The 19166-nt window shown below is 45.0% G+C and overlaps 1 protein-coding gene across 3 annotated transcripts; it reads left to right on the forward strand.

Moving 5' to 3' along the window:
* Nucleotides 1–640: 640 nt before the first annotated feature.
* On the forward strand, nt 641–9352 carry KLF10 (KLF transcription factor 10). 3 transcript variants are annotated; one of them, XM_060243407.1, is made up of 4 exons: nt 641–910; nt 5520–5741; nt 5934–6843; nt 7922–9352. In XM_060243407.1, the coding sequence occupies exons 1-4, from the start codon at nt 875–877 to the stop codon at nt 8179–8181; spliced, it is 1428 nt and encodes a 475-aa protein (XP_060099390.1). In that variant the 5' UTR covers nt 641–874; the 3' UTR covers nt 8182–9352. The 3 variants fall into 3 exon arrangements, with proteins under 3 accessions (XP_060099390.1, XP_060099391.1, XP_060099393.1); XM_060243408.1 differs by having other exon boundaries at nt 749–910; nt 5523–5741; XM_060243410.1 differs by lacking the exon at nt 641–910 and adding an exon at nt 1898–1909.
* Nucleotides 9353–19166: the final 9814 nt, after the last annotated feature.

Consider the following 19166-nt stretch of genomic DNA (forward strand, 5'->3'; position numbering starts at 1 on the left):
CCCCCCATCACCCACCAATGGCCAGGAGGGACCCGGCAACCCTATCCACACCCGGAAAAATTAATCTCTCTCACAGGACTGTTGTGAGGGGTGGGGGAGAGAAGGAAATAATTATGTAAGCCACTTTAGGTCTCCATTGGGAAAGAAGGCAGGGTATAAGCGAATGCTCATGTAAATCCTTTTAACACGAACAACCAATGTGCAGCGTTTCAAGTCCCATAGGCCATTTCAGTAGGCTCATTTAAAAAAAAAAAATGCGAGAAGAAAAAACAATGGTCAGAGCTTGGAAGACCCCATGGGCTAGCGTGCCGGGTCCAAATCTTTTAAATATCTGCCCTGTTTATCTAGTTACAGGATGAGGGGTGGCGAAGAGCCGACAGATTCCGGCATGCCCTTCCTGACTGCCATCTGTCTCACTTACTAAGCAAAACATCCTCGGCACCTCCCTTCTCCCACAGAGATCCGGAGAAGAAAGGGGGCGGGAAGGGACGTGACACTGACTCAGCCAAGCAACAGGGACTTACCCAGGGGCTGCGCCGGGACATGCTGCCGGGTTTATGTACACGCTGGGCTGACTCCCTCTCCACGCCGCTGGGCAGCCGCTGATCACGCGTGGCCCTCGCTCATCCATTGGCCGCGGTCTCACACACCTTTGGCGGCGATTGGCTGCGTCCCGCGCCCGCCTTCACCAACGCCGAGCTGGGGAGCCGCCACCTGAATGGGGAGCTGCCCGCGAACAAAAAGAGAAAAATAAAGGCAGCATCCAGCAGAGAACGCCTGGGGCGGGGGGAGAAGGGGCTTGTCAACAGCTGCCGCTGCCTGCCAAAACCAGCCAGCCAGCCAGGGGGAGAAAAATAAGTCTTCCAGCAAGGCCATGCTAAATTTCGGAGCTTCTCCTTTCCAGCTAGCTGTAAGTACCACTGTCTTTAATGCTTGCAAGACGAAATTGGGGCGGCGGGAAAAAAAACCCACCCTCTTTCTAGCTGGCAACTAGTTTACGCGGCAGAGCTTTGGGGTGATTAGGAGAATGCAAAAGAATATATATTTTTCCCCCAAGAAGGCGATACAGGAAGAGATAATTGAATGAATCTCATGTGAGACTTAATTTTTTTTTAATGTCTGAACTATCTAAGAGCCCGCATTACGGTTAGATGGAAAGATTGGGGGTCTTTTAAAATAATTAAATCGGGGATCCTTTTTTGGTAGGAGGAATATTCGGATTTACAATGAGGAGACTAGAAACTAGGGTGCGGAAGAGAGGATGAAGGTTTCCAGTTAACACAATGGGATTGGGAAAGGTTTTATTTTTAAAGTTTGTTGGTTTCTAGGGAGGTTATCGGCGACCCTCGATTGGGGGAAATGGAGAAGAGCCTACCGTTTGGGAGGAGTGGGAGCTTGCAGGCAGAATTGGGGAGGGCTTGGCAGTTGTGTGAAGTAACCCCCCACGGGAAGGAAACCCTCACGGCTGAGCGAGGCACACAAATATTATTAAAGATATGCAAAGTTTTGTTTAAGTAGGGCGCTGGCTGAGGCAGGCAGAAATGATTTTCCTGTTTAAACTGGACGCTGTGCCCTGTGCAAGACTCCACACGAGCTCTTTGGCCCAGCCAGCCTCACGTGGGAATCGAGCAGAAGGGCACGAGGAAAAGATAGGTTCCGGGGCCTTTCAGGAACCAGAGCGGCGCTCAGAAAGGGTGGGATGGCAGACCAGATGTGGGTGGGCGCGGGGAAGGGCTGCTTTAGAAAGCTTTGATGGCGGGAAGGATGAGAGAGCGAGACTAGGGGGGTGGGTGAGCAGCATGGGCGAGGCCAGCCTTCGGGGAACTGGAGAAGGCGGTGCCGGGTGGAGGGCGGCAGCGAGCTCAGGTCCAGGCTGAAGGAGGTCGAACGCGGCTGGGCGAGGCTTGAAGTGACGCTGCCCGCGCGGCCCTTGAAGAGAGGCGGAGGCGTTTATGTGGGTGTTGAAACGGAGGGGCCGAGGCCAGTCTGGGCGGCGGGCAAGATATGGCTGGGGAAAGCAAGAAGAGATGATAGGAGGGGCAGGGCGAAGGTGAGGCTGCAGCCGAAGGGCAGCGCGTTAACTGTGCTGATGGTGAGGGTCAGTATAAAGCAGGGCCGACTTTTTGCGCTTTATCTCGGTTCGTGCTCTGCGTTTGTGTCTTCCCGCCGGTGTTTTAGGGACAGTTCTGGCGGGAATTTTTTTTTTTTTTTGCAAGATATAGAAGAACGTGGATAGTTTGCCTCTTTCTCTTTCCAACCGCCCCCTTACTGGGTGTAGTTCGAAGGCATATGATCCAGCACCCCAGCTGAGCAAGTCTACGTTTTAGATAACTCCTGGGAACCCTATCTAAACCTTAATTCAGAGAGCCAGTTTGGTGTAGTGGTTAAGTGTGTGGACTCTTATCTGGAAGAACCGGGTTTGATTCCTCACTTCTTCACTTACACCTGCTGGAATTGCCTTGGGTAAGTCATAGCTCTGGCAGAGGTTGTCCTTGAAAGGGCAGCTGCTGTAAGAGCCCTCTCAACCCCACCCACCTCACAGGTTGTCCGTTGGGGAGGAAGATAAGAGATTGTAAGCTGCTCTCAGTCTCTGATTCAGCAATTCTTCAGTTCCCCGATATACAGGAAAATATTGCTGCAGTACTTATTAAATTCGTTGGCGCCTACTCCTGAATAACAGACCGCATCAGTGCAGCACGAAGCGCACTTAATTGATCGGCTTCAGTAGCTCCGTGCACATTCGCAGCCCCCTTTCGTGCACTTAGGCACGCCTAAACGGATTAGTTTCCATGAGCTCAGGTATACCCAAGTCCATAAAAAATGGGTGGGTGAGCGTGTAAATGTCTGCAGGCTTTTTTTTGCCCGACACCCACCGGGTTCCGGGGCAGGAAGTAGGTGCCTGTACACTGCTAGAAGGGTTTCGTTGCATTGGCATTTTAATTGGCTCTCGTCCTACCGCAGGAAGCAGTGGGTGCGTCTCAAGACTTTGCATTGCAGAAAGAACATGAAGTGAGGAGGGGAGGAGGACTGAGTCCAAGGCCAGCAAGTCCCACCACGCCTCCGTGCGCGGCGGAAGGCAACGAGATATATATATATATGAACTGGCTTCGTCAGCCTTTCCCGGCAGCTGCGGGAGGCGGCACCTCTTCCTGCCTGCCGGGCCCCCCGGCGTGGGAGTGGAGAGCTGGGCGGGGTCTGGCGAAGTGGGGTGGGCGAGCTCTGCAGAAGTAGGTGAAAGGTTGCTGAGCGGCAATTCCCAGTTCACGTTTCCCCAGCGCTGGGGAGCAGTCGCTGATCACGCTTTGTTCACATGTCTCCTCCCACTGAGCCGCCTTCCTCGGCAGGCGCCAGCCAATCGGCTCGTGAGCTGGCTGTTCTTGCTGGCCAATGGGAGGAAAGCGGGGGCCGTTCCCCGGGCTAGAGTGCGTGCTGTTTGGAATGTTCGGCGTGAGTCACTCTGGAGGCTGTTTGAGGTGAACGCGGCTTTGCTCCAAGATCCGGCTGCCAGCGAGGATCTCCCTGCCCCCGGCTTAGCCGCCCTCAGTCTCGCTGGCTGAGCAGAGATTTCTCTGTTCGCTCTGCTATCTTCTGCTCGTCGTAGGTCTCCGATGTTAATAGCTTTCTTTAGCCAGGCTAATCAACAAAGTCCTGTACAGGCTGTGTAGGGGGTGATTTTACAGGAATCCTAATACATTATTCTCGAGTCGGACAACACGATTTGCAGGCGCATGACGCAGCAACACTGCTAAGCTTAACTCATCTAGGTCAGATTACCCTCTGGGTGGGAGACAATGTGCCAGGTGCCCAGATTGCTCTGGAACAAAGAAACGTAATAAATCTAAATGCAACCGACTTAATAAGGGGCACAACTGAAAAGTGCTTTACACACAAGGAAGTGGAATCTCAGGGCTCTTATTCTGGAAAAAGAGGTGTTGGAATTCTCAAGAGGAGAATGAAGGAGAAGCACATAGATGCCCCCTCATGAACTTTTAAACATTTTTTGAGAATTTTGTTTCCAGGAAGAGGTTCTGGAACAACGTTCTGATGTGTTCCCCAGAAAAAAAGGCCTGGTAGGGGTGTGTGTAGAGGGACTCCTGTTTGAAAAGGGAAGAACAAACTTACACAAATGCCTATTCTTTAATACCATTATCTGACCTTCAGTAATCTTTATTGGGGTGCTTTAAAGCTGGAGGACTGTAAAGTCTGCAGAATAATGAGTTATTTTTCTGTGTTGGATAGGCTTACACAGAGAATTACAGCTATTGTGCATGATCACAGGGCTTTCAGGTCTACTTTAAGCATAGAACTGTCACAAACCTAGGGCGTTTTCGCACTGACCTTAATCGGCAGCGACGTCCCTCTTCACCGCGCAGGATCTGCGCGGATTTCGCACCAATTGCTGCGGAGCACCCGGAAGAGCCGCAAAGTCCCGCGGCTTTTGCGGCGCAAATGGAAACCGCCAAAAACCAGTTTCCATTTGCGCCGCAAAAGCCGCAGGACTTTGCGGCTCTTCCGGGTGCTCCGCAGCAATTGGTGCGAAATCCGCGCAGATCCTGCGCGGTGAAGAGGGACGTCGCTGCCGATTAAGGTCAGTGCGAAAACGCCCCTAGATTTCATCGCCTTTCAACCCAACATAATCCCCCTTCCTCTGCAGCATATGTATTGCACTTACTGAAGTTTCACTTCAGGCATCTGATAGCCCACAAAAAGTGTCTTTGAGCTGCAACATGACTTTCTTTTTGTTGATTATTTCATATTTTAGCTTATTAAATGTAGTTGCAGCAAAAACAAATCCTTCAAAATAATATTAAGAGAGATTTTTCTAGGTTTTGATCCATAAACTACTTAAGCACTTCTGCTTAGCTGTGGGATCTAATCAGAACTTGATTGGATTGAAATACACAGTTGTGAATCTGTTTGGACAACCGGGATAGCCCAGGTCATACTTTTCCAAGCATACAAGAGTAAACAGCAACTAGAACTGGATAGCCCAGACTAGCACAGTCTTATCAGATCTTGGAAGCTAGCTAAGCAGGGTCAGCCTTGGCAGTATTTGGAAGCGAAACCATCAAGGAATACCAGGGTCATGATGTAGAGGCAGGCAGTGGCAAACCATCTCTGAATGTCTCTTTAAATCCCACTAGGTTACCACCATAAGTCAGCTGTGATATGACAACAACAAAAAAAGACAGTTTAAAATCAGGAACTATAGCTTTATTATCTTGTGGATTAGGTTTCTAGGTTTCTTCAGTATGGTTCTGAATTATAGAATCTCAAGGCAATTATTATGTATTGCCACTGACTTTATCATGTCTGTGCTAGAAAAAATAGTCCTTTTGAAGGAGACAGTTCTTGACTGGAGTTGCTTCATATAATGTTGTCTTCCCAGTCCAATGCATGTTTATTCTCGGTTTGGTGAGAGCTTAGTCCTCACAGGTTAAATTCAACTGTTTTTAATAGACATTTTCAACAGTGTTGTTGTTGGTCATATAGTAAAAGCATTTCTGTTTTGCTCATAGGAGGAAGGAATGGAGCAGCACATTAAAAGGTGTTCTTGGAACAATACTACTGAAAAGAGTGATTTTGAAGCAGTAGAAGCTCTGATATCCATGAGCTGCAGTTGGAAATCAGACTTCAAAAAGTATGTTGAACTGAGACCAATAACACCAGCCTCAGATATATCTGAAGAATTTGAGGATCACCCGCAACCTGTCACCGACTTCAATGCAATATCAGCCTTTGTAAGTCTTATTCTATTATCTAAAAGTACTTATCTGTAGGCCTTCCTACACATGTTAATTCAGAAGTAAGCCCTGGTTAATTCACTGATACTTATTCTGAAGTATGATTGCACACGATTATAGCCTATTACAGTTTATAAATCGTACTAAGCTGCATAGATATCTCATCATGCCATGTTTTTGTTCTTCTAGTGTTTGACTCCACCCTACAGCCCTTCTGACCTTGAAATGTCTCAAGCAATCCATTCAGCAGTACCAGCACCATCTACTGTACAGAGCAAGTCAGTTACTGACATGTCTGGTCAAGCTTCTCTGGTTGCTCTTAAAGAGACTGAAAGGGTCCCAGCATCAAGAGAGCTGAAAGCCCAGGCAACAAGTGTTATTCGCCACACTGCGGATGCCCAGCTTTGTAATCGCAGGACGTGTCCTGCAAGAACAGTCGGCATTCAGAATTATCAGGATAACACAAAGGAAGCAAGTCTACAGGATAACATGACAGCAAGAGAAGATCCGTCTTGTGAAAATGTGTCCCTGAATACTACGCTTCCTGAAAATGACAAGCTACTAGGCGTGCAAGATCAGAGAAGTCCAATGCTAACTGTTAACCCAGCACATTTTGCACAGCCTTTACTTAGTAGTGGCCTGCCAATCCATGGATCAGCACAACAGACTTCTTCACTGGTAGTCCCTACATCTCCTATGCAAGCTGGAGGAGTCCCTCCTATGCCGTTAGTTTGTCAGATGGTTCCTTTGCCTGCTAATAACTCAGTTGTGACAGCGGTAGTTCCCAGCACCCCTTGCAGTCAGCTGCCATCAAACCTTTGTTCGCCTATGGTGTTCATGGGAACCCAGGTTCCCAAAGGAGCTGTTATGTTTGTTGTTCCCCAGACTGTTGTTCAGAATCCAAAAGCTCCTGTGATCAGTCCTAACGGCACCAGACTGTCTCCTATTGCTCCTGCTCCAGGTTTTACTCCTGTTGCAACAAAGATCACTCCAGCCATTGATTCTCTGAGAATAAGAAGTCATGTTTGTAACTACCCTGGGTGCGGAAAAACTTATTTCAAGAGTTCCCATTTGAAAGCCCATGTGAGAACGCACACAGGTAAATTTACAAATATCAAAAACTCAAAACATGAGTTTGTATGTCATCCATATTGGCAGCGAGATATTCAGCAGGTTTGGGGGATTATGGAAAACTCACTAAGGAAGCCTGATTTTGTTTCTGTTTTAAAAATTATTTTTGTATTTTTAGTCTATATAGGTAAAATAGGAGATATTAACTAGGAAAAGCTGTTGCATTTTCTCCATTGTCAAGGAAAACAAACATATCCTTTGTCTTTACTTTTACAAGATCCAGTTTGGTGTAGTGCTTAAGTGTGCGGACTCTTATCTGGGAGAACCGGGTTTGATTCCCCACTCCTCTACTTCCAGCTGCTGGAATGACCTTGGGTCAGCTCTCGCAAAGTTGTCCTTGCTGCAAGATCTCTCTCAGCACCTGCTGGAATGGCCTTGGGTCAGCCATAGCTCTGGCAGAGGTTGTCCTTGAAAGGGCAGCTGCTGTGAGAGCCCTCTCCAGCCCCACCCACCTTACAGGGTGTCTGTTGTGGGGGAGGAAGGTAAAGGAGATTGTGAGCCGCTCTGAGACTCTTCGGAGTGTAGGGCGGGATATAAATCCAATATCATCTTCTTCTTCTACCTCACGGGGTGTCTGTTGTGTGGGGTGGAGTAGGTAAAGGAGATTGTGAGTTACTCTGAGATTCAGAGAATAGGGCGGGATATAAATCCAGTATCTTCTTAGAAAGTGGCTAGCCATGCCACTGCTAGGAATAGCTAAATTTACAGGAGCAGGAGAAAGAATTAACTCTTCACATGATTCTGATCAAAGATGAGTTGCATCTTGGAGCTAATCTACACCTAAAGTCACTATCCCACAATAAAATCAGAAAGACAGACTGGAGTGGCTTGAAGTACTGGCATCAGCTTTTCTTGCTCTGTGTTCTTATGTTACATGTTATGTATTAAGGATACTGTTACATGTTATATATTAAGGATACTGTTTCTACCTGCAAAAATTTACAGAAGTCCCCCCTCCCCCTTTGAACAATTGAAGTAGAAATCCATATTACCTATTCTAAGTAAAGAAATGCTCACAGCTCTGCTTTCTGTTGGTTGTATTGTAGGAGAGAAACCATTCAGTTGTAGTTGGAAAGGCTGCGAGAGGAGGTTTGCACGTTCTGATGAACTGTCTCGCCATCGTAGAACACACACGGGTGAGAAAAAATTCGCCTGCCCTATGTGCAACCGTCGGTTCATGAGGAGTGACCACTTAACAAAACATGCACGTCGCCACTTATCGGCCAAGAAGTTACCAAATTGGCAAATGGAAGTGAGCAAGTTAAACGATATTGTTGTACCACCTACTACTGCACCTGCACAGTGAAGTGTTGCCATCTGAAGACACTGTCAAATAACTGTTACTGTGGTTTGAGTGATATCAAACCAACTTACAAACAAAAGTCTGTGGTTCTATAGTGTCAGCCTTTGATGGCTGTTAGAACAAACAGCGATGTGACTCTGAGGTCCCCTGAAAAAAACCAGCCACATGGGACAGTAGGTTTCTCTTTTGTGGGGAAAGGAGAACTGTAAGTGTCAGTACAAGACTACTTGTACGCACTATAGATCAACCAGGTATAAGCCAGAGCGATGTGTATGCATTTAGGCTTAAAACCAGAGAGGAATAACAGTCTGGTATAGAACCAGATGATGTTCAGTTATACCAAAGTGCTGTAACTTTTAGACAGCAGATAATATTTGATTCATTCTCCTTTGCTGCAAGGCCCAGTCATCAGACTGGTAGAACTCTGGTTGTCAGAAACCCCCTTGTGATTAGGCCTGTTTATCTCCATCACTTAGCATATCAAGTATAGTTAATTATATGAACTTAAAACATTAGGCATATAATTGATTCAGGATATTACAAGGATGGGAAGGAGGGGTGAAAACACTCAAAGTGGATCCATTTTGTTATGTTAATCATCCAAGTCTAATAGTATTTTGCTATTCCTTTTGAAAGCATCATGATTAGTACTATTAGCTGTACTACAGCATCTTCTAATACAACCGCTTTTACATTGCTTATGGTTTCATTTATACTGTGACATTCTATCTATATCACTGAATTTTGAAAATCTTGATACAGTGCACTTTGTTAAAAATGTAATCTTAAGAGCAAACTGAGGCTGTTTTGGCGATGAAGGACAAGAGCAGTATTCTATGCTACTTTCTGAAACTATTACTCTGGAAGATACACTTCTGTTGTAAGGTAAATGACCTTTATATGTTGAAGGCATTATGTTGTGTTAAATCAGAAAATGAGGGGTTATGTGAGAGAAACTAAAGGGTGTAAAGACACAAATTAGTACACCATGATTATTAAACCATTTTTCTTGGTGATATTTCAGTTCCATCTTGTACACTACTGGTGAAGAATAAACTTGCTGGAGAGTGGTGTAATATCTATTTTGTGACTACTTTAAAATTTTGCACAATATTTCTTATATTGTACTTTATACCTTGTTTACAATAAAAATCCAGTTTTGTTTAATACAAAAGCATGTGCCTTCTTACATTTTTAATGATTTGTTTAAAAAATGGGCAGTAAAAACTGCTCATTAATTCTGGTCTTGAGCTTTCTAAAGACAGTTAACATTGTAGATGGATCTAGAAGAATCAATATTCATTCATAGTTGTTTTCATTCATAAAAATTCCTGAAGCATATTTATAAAGCCTGATCCTGAAAAAAGCGACATATAATTGAGCACATAATGCGGCAGACTCCCCTCCCACCCCGAAAAGGAAAATCTTCTTATCTATCTGTATATCTACCCACAGAGTGGCATGCATTTGTTATGCTTCCAATTCCTATCCCCATTCCCCTCAACTTATTTTTAACCTAATTTGTCTGGTTCAGATAAAAGAAGACAATTTTTATTCACAACTAACGTGTGCCTTATTGAAAGATTAAATAAAAATAACAAGATATTGGATTTATATCCCACCCTGTACTCTGAATCTCAGAATGGTCACAATCTCCTTTACCTCCCTCCCACCCGCCACACACAACAGACATCCTGTAGGTGTGGCTGAGAGAGTTCTTACAGCAGCTGCCCTTTCCAGGACAACTCCTACGATAGAGCAATGGCTGACCCAAGGCCATTCCAGCAGCTACAAGTGGAGGAGTGGGGAATCAAACCTGGTTCTCCCAGATAAGAGTCCGCGCACTTAACTACTACACCAAATTGGTTCTCAGTTTTCTGCTTTTTTGTTAAGACATTTTCATTCTGCTGTTATAGCATGAGAATTGGTCTGATTACATGTTTTACAGAGATTTAGCAATTGTTTTAAACATTTCTGAGCATATTTGTCTAATACATGACCAACTCAGATACCAATGCATAGCTGCTAAACAGAAATACTATATTTTGGTAACCCTTAAAGAACATAGATTTTTTTCCCTTTAAACCAGTGTTAGGCTATCCAGTCATGCAACCATTTTATAAGTATAAACGCCAGTGTGAAATGTTAGTATATCTCTCAATTATATTTTATGTAGGGGAAAAAAAGCATATTTATAATTGCCTGGTGACCTGCAGGCTCGTTTACAGTATCTTCTATCATGAGTTTATCCCCATAACTTCCTGTCAAATCAGATATGAATTCCAATATGTGTCTTCTTTCTTTGCTACAAAGCCATTTGTTAGCCTATCCAAGCACACTTTCAAACAGGCTATCTCACATTTACCCACTTCATCAGCTGGGGGTTGTGTGCTTCTGCCATCTACAGGGCCCAGCAATGTGGCTCAATCGCTGCCATGCTCTGGGGAGAGGCCAACTGACCCTGGGCCAGCAGTAAAGCCACTAGATCCCTTTAGCTGGAAAGACAGTCCAAAGAAGTCTTCAGCCTGCTGGGATTTGGCCACATTGCTACCTGAAATCATCCTCATATAGGGCTACCAACCTCCAGGTGGCACCTGGAGATCTGCTATTTTAGCTGATCTACAGACAACCAAGAACAGTTGTCCTGGAGAAAATGGCTGATTTGAAGGGTGTCTTTGGTATTATACTCTGCTGAGGTCCCTCCCCTCCCCAGGCTCCACCCCTCAAATCTCCAGGTATTTCCCAACCCAAAGCTGCCAGCCCTATCCTCATGAGATTTCCCTGGGTGGGCAGGGCTCTAGAAACTCTTTCAAAAGCAGGAGGCATCACGAAGCCCAGGACCTCATGCTCCTTGGGCTTTCTCTAGCAGATTGTCGAGAGATTTGAGAGAGGCAAGATCCAGGGTGATGTTTAACTTCTTCATCTCTGTTCTACAGCTAAAGTATCTTGCAAAGAAGGATCCTGGAGTGTTCTTCAGATTGGGAATCTGGCTCAGGCTGTTTTACACAGAATAACACAACTTTCAGTATGAAGATTTTCAGGAACCTAGGGTAGCCAGGTCCGCCCTGGCCACCAGCAGGATGGGGGTGGGATAGGGTTAACAGACCTAGGTTGGAAAACTGGAGATTTGTGGATGAAACTTGGGGAACACAGGGAACTTAGTGGGGTACAATGCCATAGAGTCCACACTTAAATGGATCCATTTTTTCCAGGGAAACTGATATCTAGTCTGGAGAATAGCTGTAATTCCAGGGGATCCCCAGGTTCCACCTGGAGGCTGGCATCCCTAGACCTAAGGATAAAATAGGCCTCAAGGAAGTCTCTGAGGCCTTCTGTAAGATTTGCAACCAGCCTACATTTCGCACCCCACCCCCCAGTTTTATGATTGGACTGAGGTAAAACTGTGGGGAAAGGGAATGGCAATCACCACCAAGGAGGCTCGGTCTTGAGAGAAATAAGCCCCCCCCTTAAGGGGAAGGTGTGCTTCTCTCAAGAGCTGAGTGGTAAAAAGGGTGTTGCCAGATGGAGAGGGTCCCTCACCCAAGGGGGGTTGGTTGGACCTGGGAAGGCCAGGGACAGTAAGGAGGAGTGAAACACTCAATTGTTTTCTTGCTGGCTCTATTATGTGCTAATTTTGTCCTATTGGATGAAAACCCCCTTTTAAAGTTAGGGTTGCTAGTTCTGAGTTGGAAAATTCCTGGAGATTTTGAGGTGAGGCCTGCGGAAGGCAGGGTTTGGAGAGGGGAGGGACTTCAGTGGAGTATAATGCTGTGGAGTCCACCTTCCTAAGCAACCATTTCCACCAGGAGTCAAGTAGCCCCTTAAGACCAACAAATTTTTATTCAGAATGTAAGCTTTTGTCTGCATGCACACTTCTTCAGACGAGGAATGAGGTACAGTAAGCAGAGCTACATATAGCTAGTGTGGTTTAGAATGCAAAGTGGTAGAGTTAAAATCTAATAGCAGAATAGTAAAATTAACAAATTCAGAAAGCCTTTGATTTGGGTTGCATTGGCATGGGAAACCAATAAAACAGTAACATGTCAATGTGAGAATGTCTGCTAATTATTCTATTGCTGATAAGCCTGGGTCAAAATGAGGGCATTTCTTTCCCAGAAGTTGGACAGGAAAAACCTCTGGGAAAGAAATGCCCTCATTTTGACTTAGGCTTATTATTTATTGGTTTCCCACACTAATGCAACCCAGATCAAAGGTTTTCTGAATTTGTTGATTTTACTATTAATTTAATTTTATTAATTTATTTACTATTAATTTTACTATATATGCAGAACATAGAGTAAATTAGCAAAATTCACAGTATAAGACCTTGCTGAAAATGTTAGCGCTATTCAGATGTTCTTGTGACTTACCTTGCTTCTCCTATAGAAGAAGGATGATTACTATGTGGGAATGAACTCCCAAGACACAAGGATTATTACAATGTGGGTGTTTTTTTCCTGCATTACAATAATCACCAGTCCATAATTCTCTTGAGTGTCTTGCAGTTACACTTCACAAATAAGGGCACTCCCTTAGCTAAGTGGTAATACTCTCTTGGCAAAGCTTGACGATTCTGCTGTAAAGCGGCAGCCAGTGTCAATGTGGCATATGTTAGAAGAACTAAAAAGAGACCTGGGTTGATTCCACACTATAATCATTCTGCATTCCACCCTCCACCCCCACCCTGCTTCTCTAAAACTTAGACAATGTATATAAGCACACTGGCTTCTGCCCCCACTTTTCTTAGCAGGTTATTTGTAAATCATATGCTTACTTGTTTCTTTGCTATCAAATAACACAGTATTTTTTACATGCCTCTGTAATCATCTATAAACATCAGTTTAAGAAAGTATAAACCAGAGGTCCCCAACCTTTTTGAGCCTGTGGGCACATTTTGAATTCTGACACCATGTGATGGGTGCAGCCAAAAATGGCCACCTGGGAAGCCCAAGTGCATGGGATAAGAAGAGTAAATTTTAAAAATACACTGGGAAAGAAGAGGCAGAGAGAGAGAGAGAGAGAATAAAACCAACACCATAGTGAGAGCTGCTGCTGAAATGCTATTTTAAACTTTACCAGGGCTTTTTGGGGTAGAACCCCCCCCCCAGCAGGAACTCATTTGCATATTAGGCCATACCCCTTGACATCACCTTTGTTTCACACAGGAACTCATTTACATATTAGGCCACACACCCCTGGTGCCAAGAACTCTGAAGGGAGTTCTGGCCATTACATTTAAAGGGACCACACACATTTTAAATGCCTTCCCTTGGCTGGCAAATAACGCAGGATGGGTGCACCTTCTTTTGGGGCTCACAGAAATTGACCTCCTGGTCCAATCTTTTTGAAACTTGGGGAGTGGGTTTGAAGAGAGGAACCAGATACCATGCTGAAAATGTGGTGCCTCTACCTCAAAAAACAGCTTCCCCAGAGCCCCAGATACCCACAGATCAATTCTCCATTATACCCTAGAGCAGGGGTGTCAAACATGTGGCCCAGGGGCTGAATCAGGTCCCCAAGCAACTTGCTGTCATCTGCTTCCTTTTCCCTATCTCTTGCTTCCTTCTGCATCCCAGCTTACTTTGCAAGGCTTGCTCAATCACACAGGAGCTACACAGCAAAGCCTCTATTTTCCTCATTGGCTGAGGCTCTTCCTTTGGGGAGGAATGGGGGAGGGAGAGCTTGCTTTTCCAGGCTCTCCCAATTGCACAACAGAGCTACTTAGCCAAGCCTCTCTTCCTTCTATTGGCTGAGGCTCCTCACCCTCCTGGCCCCCTAGGAAGGAAGGAAAGAGTCAGAGCTTCCTTTGTCTGGTTCCCTGAATCCTGTGGGAGAGATACAAAGAAAGCACCTTTAAGACCAATGAGTGCTAATGTTTTAAGCATGTTTTATTTTAAGTTTTTTTAAAATCTTTAATTGTGTTTGTGTCCTTTATAAAATTTGTATCTCTGCTACCTAATCTTAAATAGGTACACACATGGCCTGGCTTGACATGGTCCAGTCCAACAAGGTCTCATTTATGTCAGATCCAGCCATCATAACAAATGAGTTTGACACCCCTGCCCTATAGGAACCAGTCTCCACAGGGTATAATGGAGTAGACATTCAACCCTTCCCACCCCACTTTCTGATAACCCTAAAGTAGGGGGAGGACCTCTAAACCAGGGGATTCCTTGCCCCCAGCTGGGGATTGGTAACCCTAACATGCCATATTAATACTAATGCTGTGCTTCACCTCTGGTTGGTTTCTAGATTTTGACAAGTCAGATCCAATTATATCGTCTATTGAGGGGTCTCTTAACATTTTTGGAATTCTGATACAGCTCTGTAGGTGCAGTTTCAAAATGGCTGCCACAGGAGGTGAAGCCAGCCACAAAATGGCTGCCACACCTTACCTACAGACACAAAATGAAGATCCTTGTACAGTGGGGGCAGCTGCTGCAAAAGCAACATTAAAAAACCAAACCTGTGGATTTCAACAGTCAAACTCAAAGGTGGCAAGAATTTGTGCATGTGCTATTTTAATTAGGTAGAGAAACATAGTTTTAATTTAATCTAATTTTAATTATTTTATAAATTTTAAAAGTCTGTACATTTAATAATTGCTTAACCACGTATGTGATGTAATCATTGGGTATATTGTATAGTTTTAATTTTGATCTTGGATCATAAGTAAATGAATGAATGGGGGAAAAAATCCCTGCACAGTTAATCCAATCTCCAGTGGCCAATCAGAAGCCTTGCTGGGCAAATGCCCCACTAGGGCCCACCCAATTTCTAAAAACACTTGGCAGGTGCCAGGAAAGGTATCTGTGGGCCCACAGGCACCCCTGGTGTACTAGATGTCCTAACCTGTCGATTGTATTGATTTATTCTGCATAATTCACCTTGTGTACAAGACAAGAAGAAGAAGAAGATGATGATATTGGATTTATATCCTGCCCTCCACTCCGAATCTCAGAGTAGCTCACAATCTCCTTTCTCTTTCTCTCCCACAACAGACATCCCGTGAGGTGGGTGGGGCTGGAGAGGGCTCTCACAGCAGCTGCCCTTTCAAGGACAACCTCTGCCAGAGCTATGGCTGACCCAAGGCCATGCTAACAGGTGCAAGTGGAGGAGTGGGGAATCAAACCCTGTTCTGCAAGATAAGAGTCCGCACACTTAACCACTAAACCGGTGTAAATAAATACAATTATTCCAGAATTCACAAATTGAAAATCAGCTACAATCACGACTGACATATCCAAAACATCGCTACACTGCTGCACTAAAAGACTCAGAGATCAAATCGGTCAGCCAGACTTTAGGGCTATTTTTAAATACTACAGACGTGTTGACATGCAACACTAACAAGCGTAAATATCTTACAGTGGCATTCCTGCATGCAGAGTAACCATGAGGTTTTTAAGTCACAGGAATCTGCCAAGAAAGAATCACATGTGACCCAGCCAGTTACAAATACCACTAAAACTTCTCAGAAGCAATCCTTAATATTTATAGTGCAACATCTGTAGAGGTAGAATATCCCCTTTACATCCAATAGCATATAAATTATAAAGTGTTTTCTAATCTTTTAATTTTAAAAAAGATTTAAATTATTTACAAAATTATACCTGTAGGACTAACATTATCAGTGGCCAGTCTATTTTCTTGATTGTGACTCAAAGGTGAGACAAGAAACTCAAACTCATCCCATTATGCATAGTCAGGCTCTATATTGCATTCTTCACTTAATAGTTATGAAGAGTGCACACAGAGGCATAGGGTTGGAAGCAGTGATGCATGGGCAGAAAAGAAAATATACTTAGCACAATTCTGCTTGCACAAGCAGCAGCACAATGCTACAGCAACACATCTTTTCTGACAAAGATAACAGTCTGCATATGGAGCAGTGGAATGGACAACAGATGGTTCACACGGTTTTGAAACTGCATCAAAAGAAACGCCTTGTGCTATATCTTGCTCACATGGAAAAGATAAAGGGGAAAGAAGACAAAAACTGCAGATTTATACCCTGCCGTTACCTCTGAATCAGAGACTCAGAGTGGCTTACAATCTCCTATATCTTCTCCCCCCACAACAGACACCCTATGAGGTGGGTGGGGCTGAGGGCTCTCACAGCAGCTGCCCTTTCAAGGACAACTCCTGCAATAACTATGGCTAACCCAAGGCCATTCCAGCAGCTGCAAGTGGAGGAGTGGGGAATCAAACTCGGTTCTCCCAGAAAAGAGTCCTCACACTTAACCACTACACTAAACTGGCTACACCAAACTGGATACAATTGTTCTTATTTCTCACAAGCAGGTGCTGAGGAGCTATTAAAATGCCTCTGCTTGTGCGAGAGCGCTTGGTGCTTGAAGGATTAATGACACAGCAAGATAAATTTCTGGACCTTCCTCCTTTGCTGCCCTGTGTCCTGCCTTTTAAAGGAGTCCATGGGGGCAGGAGAGCCTCAGGTTCATCTAATGCCCCATGATCTGGGGTGAGGTTCTCTGGGATTTGGCTGCATTCCCAGTACAGACCTCCTCCCCCATGCTCCACCGTCCATCACCACCATCTCAAATGGCCTCCTCCTTGGCCTACGTGGGCCCACAAAGGTAGAGGATATTGCTGACCTCCACCATGGCATTGCCAGCAGGTGTGGCTTGGCTAGGGTTGCCAAGTGCAATTCAAGAAATATCTGGGGACTTTTGGGGTGGAGCCAGGAGCAAGGTTGTGACAAGCATAATTGAACTCCAAGGGGAGTTCTGGCCATCACATTTAAAGGGACCACACACCTTTTAAATGCCTTCCCTCCACTGGAAATAATGAAGGATAGGGGTACCTTCTTTGGGGGCTAATAGAATTGGACCCCCTGGTCCAATCTTTTTGAAACTTGGAGGGTGTTTTAAAGAGAGGCATTGGATGCTATGCTGAAAATCTGATGCCTCTACCTAAAAAAGCAGCCCCCTCCCCAAGCCCCAGATACCTGTGAATAAATTTTCCATTATACCCTATGGGAATCAATCTTCATAGGGAACAATGGAGTGCCCAGCAAACATTTCCTCCCACCCCACCCACTTTCTGATGACCCTGAAGTGGGGGAGAGGGCCTCCAAACCAGGGGATCCCCTGCCCCCACCTGGGGATTGGCAACCCTAGGCTTGGCCATGCTGCTACACTTCCTTGCAGTCTTATGTGGTGGGCATTACCAGCTCAGGTTACTTCCCTGTCTTCCCTAGACTGTGATTCACTTGGCTCTTTCTCCCCTGTTGATAGGTGAGGCCTGGGCCCTGAAGCCACTGCAACTGCCTCGGCCTGGGTGGGAACCTGTGCTGCCCACAGGAGTCTTCTTTGGCCCTGGTATGTTTGGGGGCAGGGCCCCTGACTGACTCTAGACCTCTATCATTTCCCTGATCTTTATCCATATGCGGGAGCTGTTAGTTTGGTGCAGTTTTGACCCCAGATTTGAACGAGATGGATTTTCTAAGTGCTTGGTTTAATTCCCAGGGTGATGGTCCCCAGCTTGGATTCTACTGATATCAATGGTATTTGAACAACAAGTATTGTTTAGACTATCTGTGCAGCTGTAAGATAACAACTATAACCACTAGGCAGTAAACAAAGTGCCTTGTTCCAAGGCCACATGTCCAAAGTGTGCTCATGATGCCCCCTACAGAAGCTTTAGGTACAGGAATTCACCCGGGGACAGCAGTATGAAGAATACAGGCTTTGCAATTATCTTGCCTGATTGAGAGAGAAACAGTGAAACAATGGACAAATAAAAGATTGAATATGACCAGCAGCTTTGCAAGATGAAATATGAAAAAGGAACTTGGCACTTGAGCCTTGAAACATTAATCAATATTGCATGTTGTAACTTTTGTACATGCATTGGCAAGTGGCTGAAGAGTCAGGGGCCTAACAAACCGAGGACATTGGTACAGTATTCAAAGGCCTATACGCTAATGAAGTGGAAAGAATTGGGAAGCAAGTATGTCTCTCTGCTGATCATCCATAAGTGGCAGATCTCAGGACAAAGCCCCAAATACTCCTCAAGTATGGGAACTGATGCTGCTGTATCCAGCTGTATGTAACTGTGGCCCACCCATCAGAGGAAACTCCTGCTTGCCAGCACAAGCAAGCGGTAACCTTTCTTGACCCTCTCAGCTGGAAAAATCCATGTGGAACACTTCCAAAATGCTTTGCTGATTGTGGGCACAGCATGAACTCTCTAGGACTTAAAGGGAAACCTGCAGCTCTAATAAAGTAAATGACTAGTCTCATGACTGATAAGAGGAACTCAGATTGGCATATTGTTTGGGGATACTGGAAAGATTTGGGGGACAGGGATATTTGGTCCCTGGGCACCAAAGTAAACATTTTACTCTCTTCTGTCTTTATCCCTCTCTCCCAAATTCTAATCCCCTCACCTTTATTTTTCAGTCTTGGTCCCAGCTTCTTCATCCGTCCTGGTTGGCAACTTAGAATGTATCTAATGGTAGTATAGCAGCAAACCTTTGTTAATATTATGAGTGGGGAGGCTTGATATTCCGCATGATCTATCACAGCAGTAAAAGAATGCATGATAACAGAGTGTTAATCTGCCTTAGTGATTATTAAAGAGAAACGAGTTAGAATTTTGCTTCTGTTGCAAAGAGCACCATGTGTGTGTGTCGGGGGGCGGGGAGATAACCTGGGCCGGGATATTCTGATTTCTTTCATATTTGGCCCTAGAGCTCCCACAATTATCCTGAAGCTGGTGACCACTTTTGAGGTTCCTAGTTTTATTTTCTGCCGAATTATGCTGGCCACAAATGGACAGGCAGATAGACTTGCAGATTCTTTTATTCTTATAGATGCATGGTAACAACCAGCCAAGCGCTTTGGTACAATATTTTATTTGGATCTGGGTCATATGGGAGGCCCAGGTGGATTTTTTTTCTGGGGCCCATGGTAGTTCTCAGCAGCCCTGGCTGTAGACTCATATCTTATTTGCTTAAGCACTAC

The sequence above is a fragment of the Heteronotia binoei genome, chromosome 7 (assembly GCF_032191835.1).
Source record: "Heteronotia binoei isolate CCM8104 ecotype False Entrance Well chromosome 7, APGP_CSIRO_Hbin_v1, whole genome shotgun sequence".
NCBI lineage: Eukaryota > Metazoa > Chordata > Lepidosauria > Squamata > Gekkonidae > Heteronotia > Heteronotia binoei.

Excerpts from the sequence above, each read along its gene's own strand:
- KLF10 (XM_060243407.1), top strand. The coding sequence starts at position 875 with ATGCTAAATTTCGGAGCTTCTCCTTTCCAGCTAGCT. Across the intron at positions 911-5,519 it reads CTTCTCCTTTCCAGCTAGCT|GAGGAAGGAATGGAGCAGCA; the intron begins GTAAGTACCACT and ends TTTTGCTCATAG. Across the intron at positions 6,844-7,921 it reads CCATGTGAGAACGCACACAG|GAGAGAAACCATTCAGTTGT; the intron begins GTAAATTTACAA and ends GTTGTATTGTAG.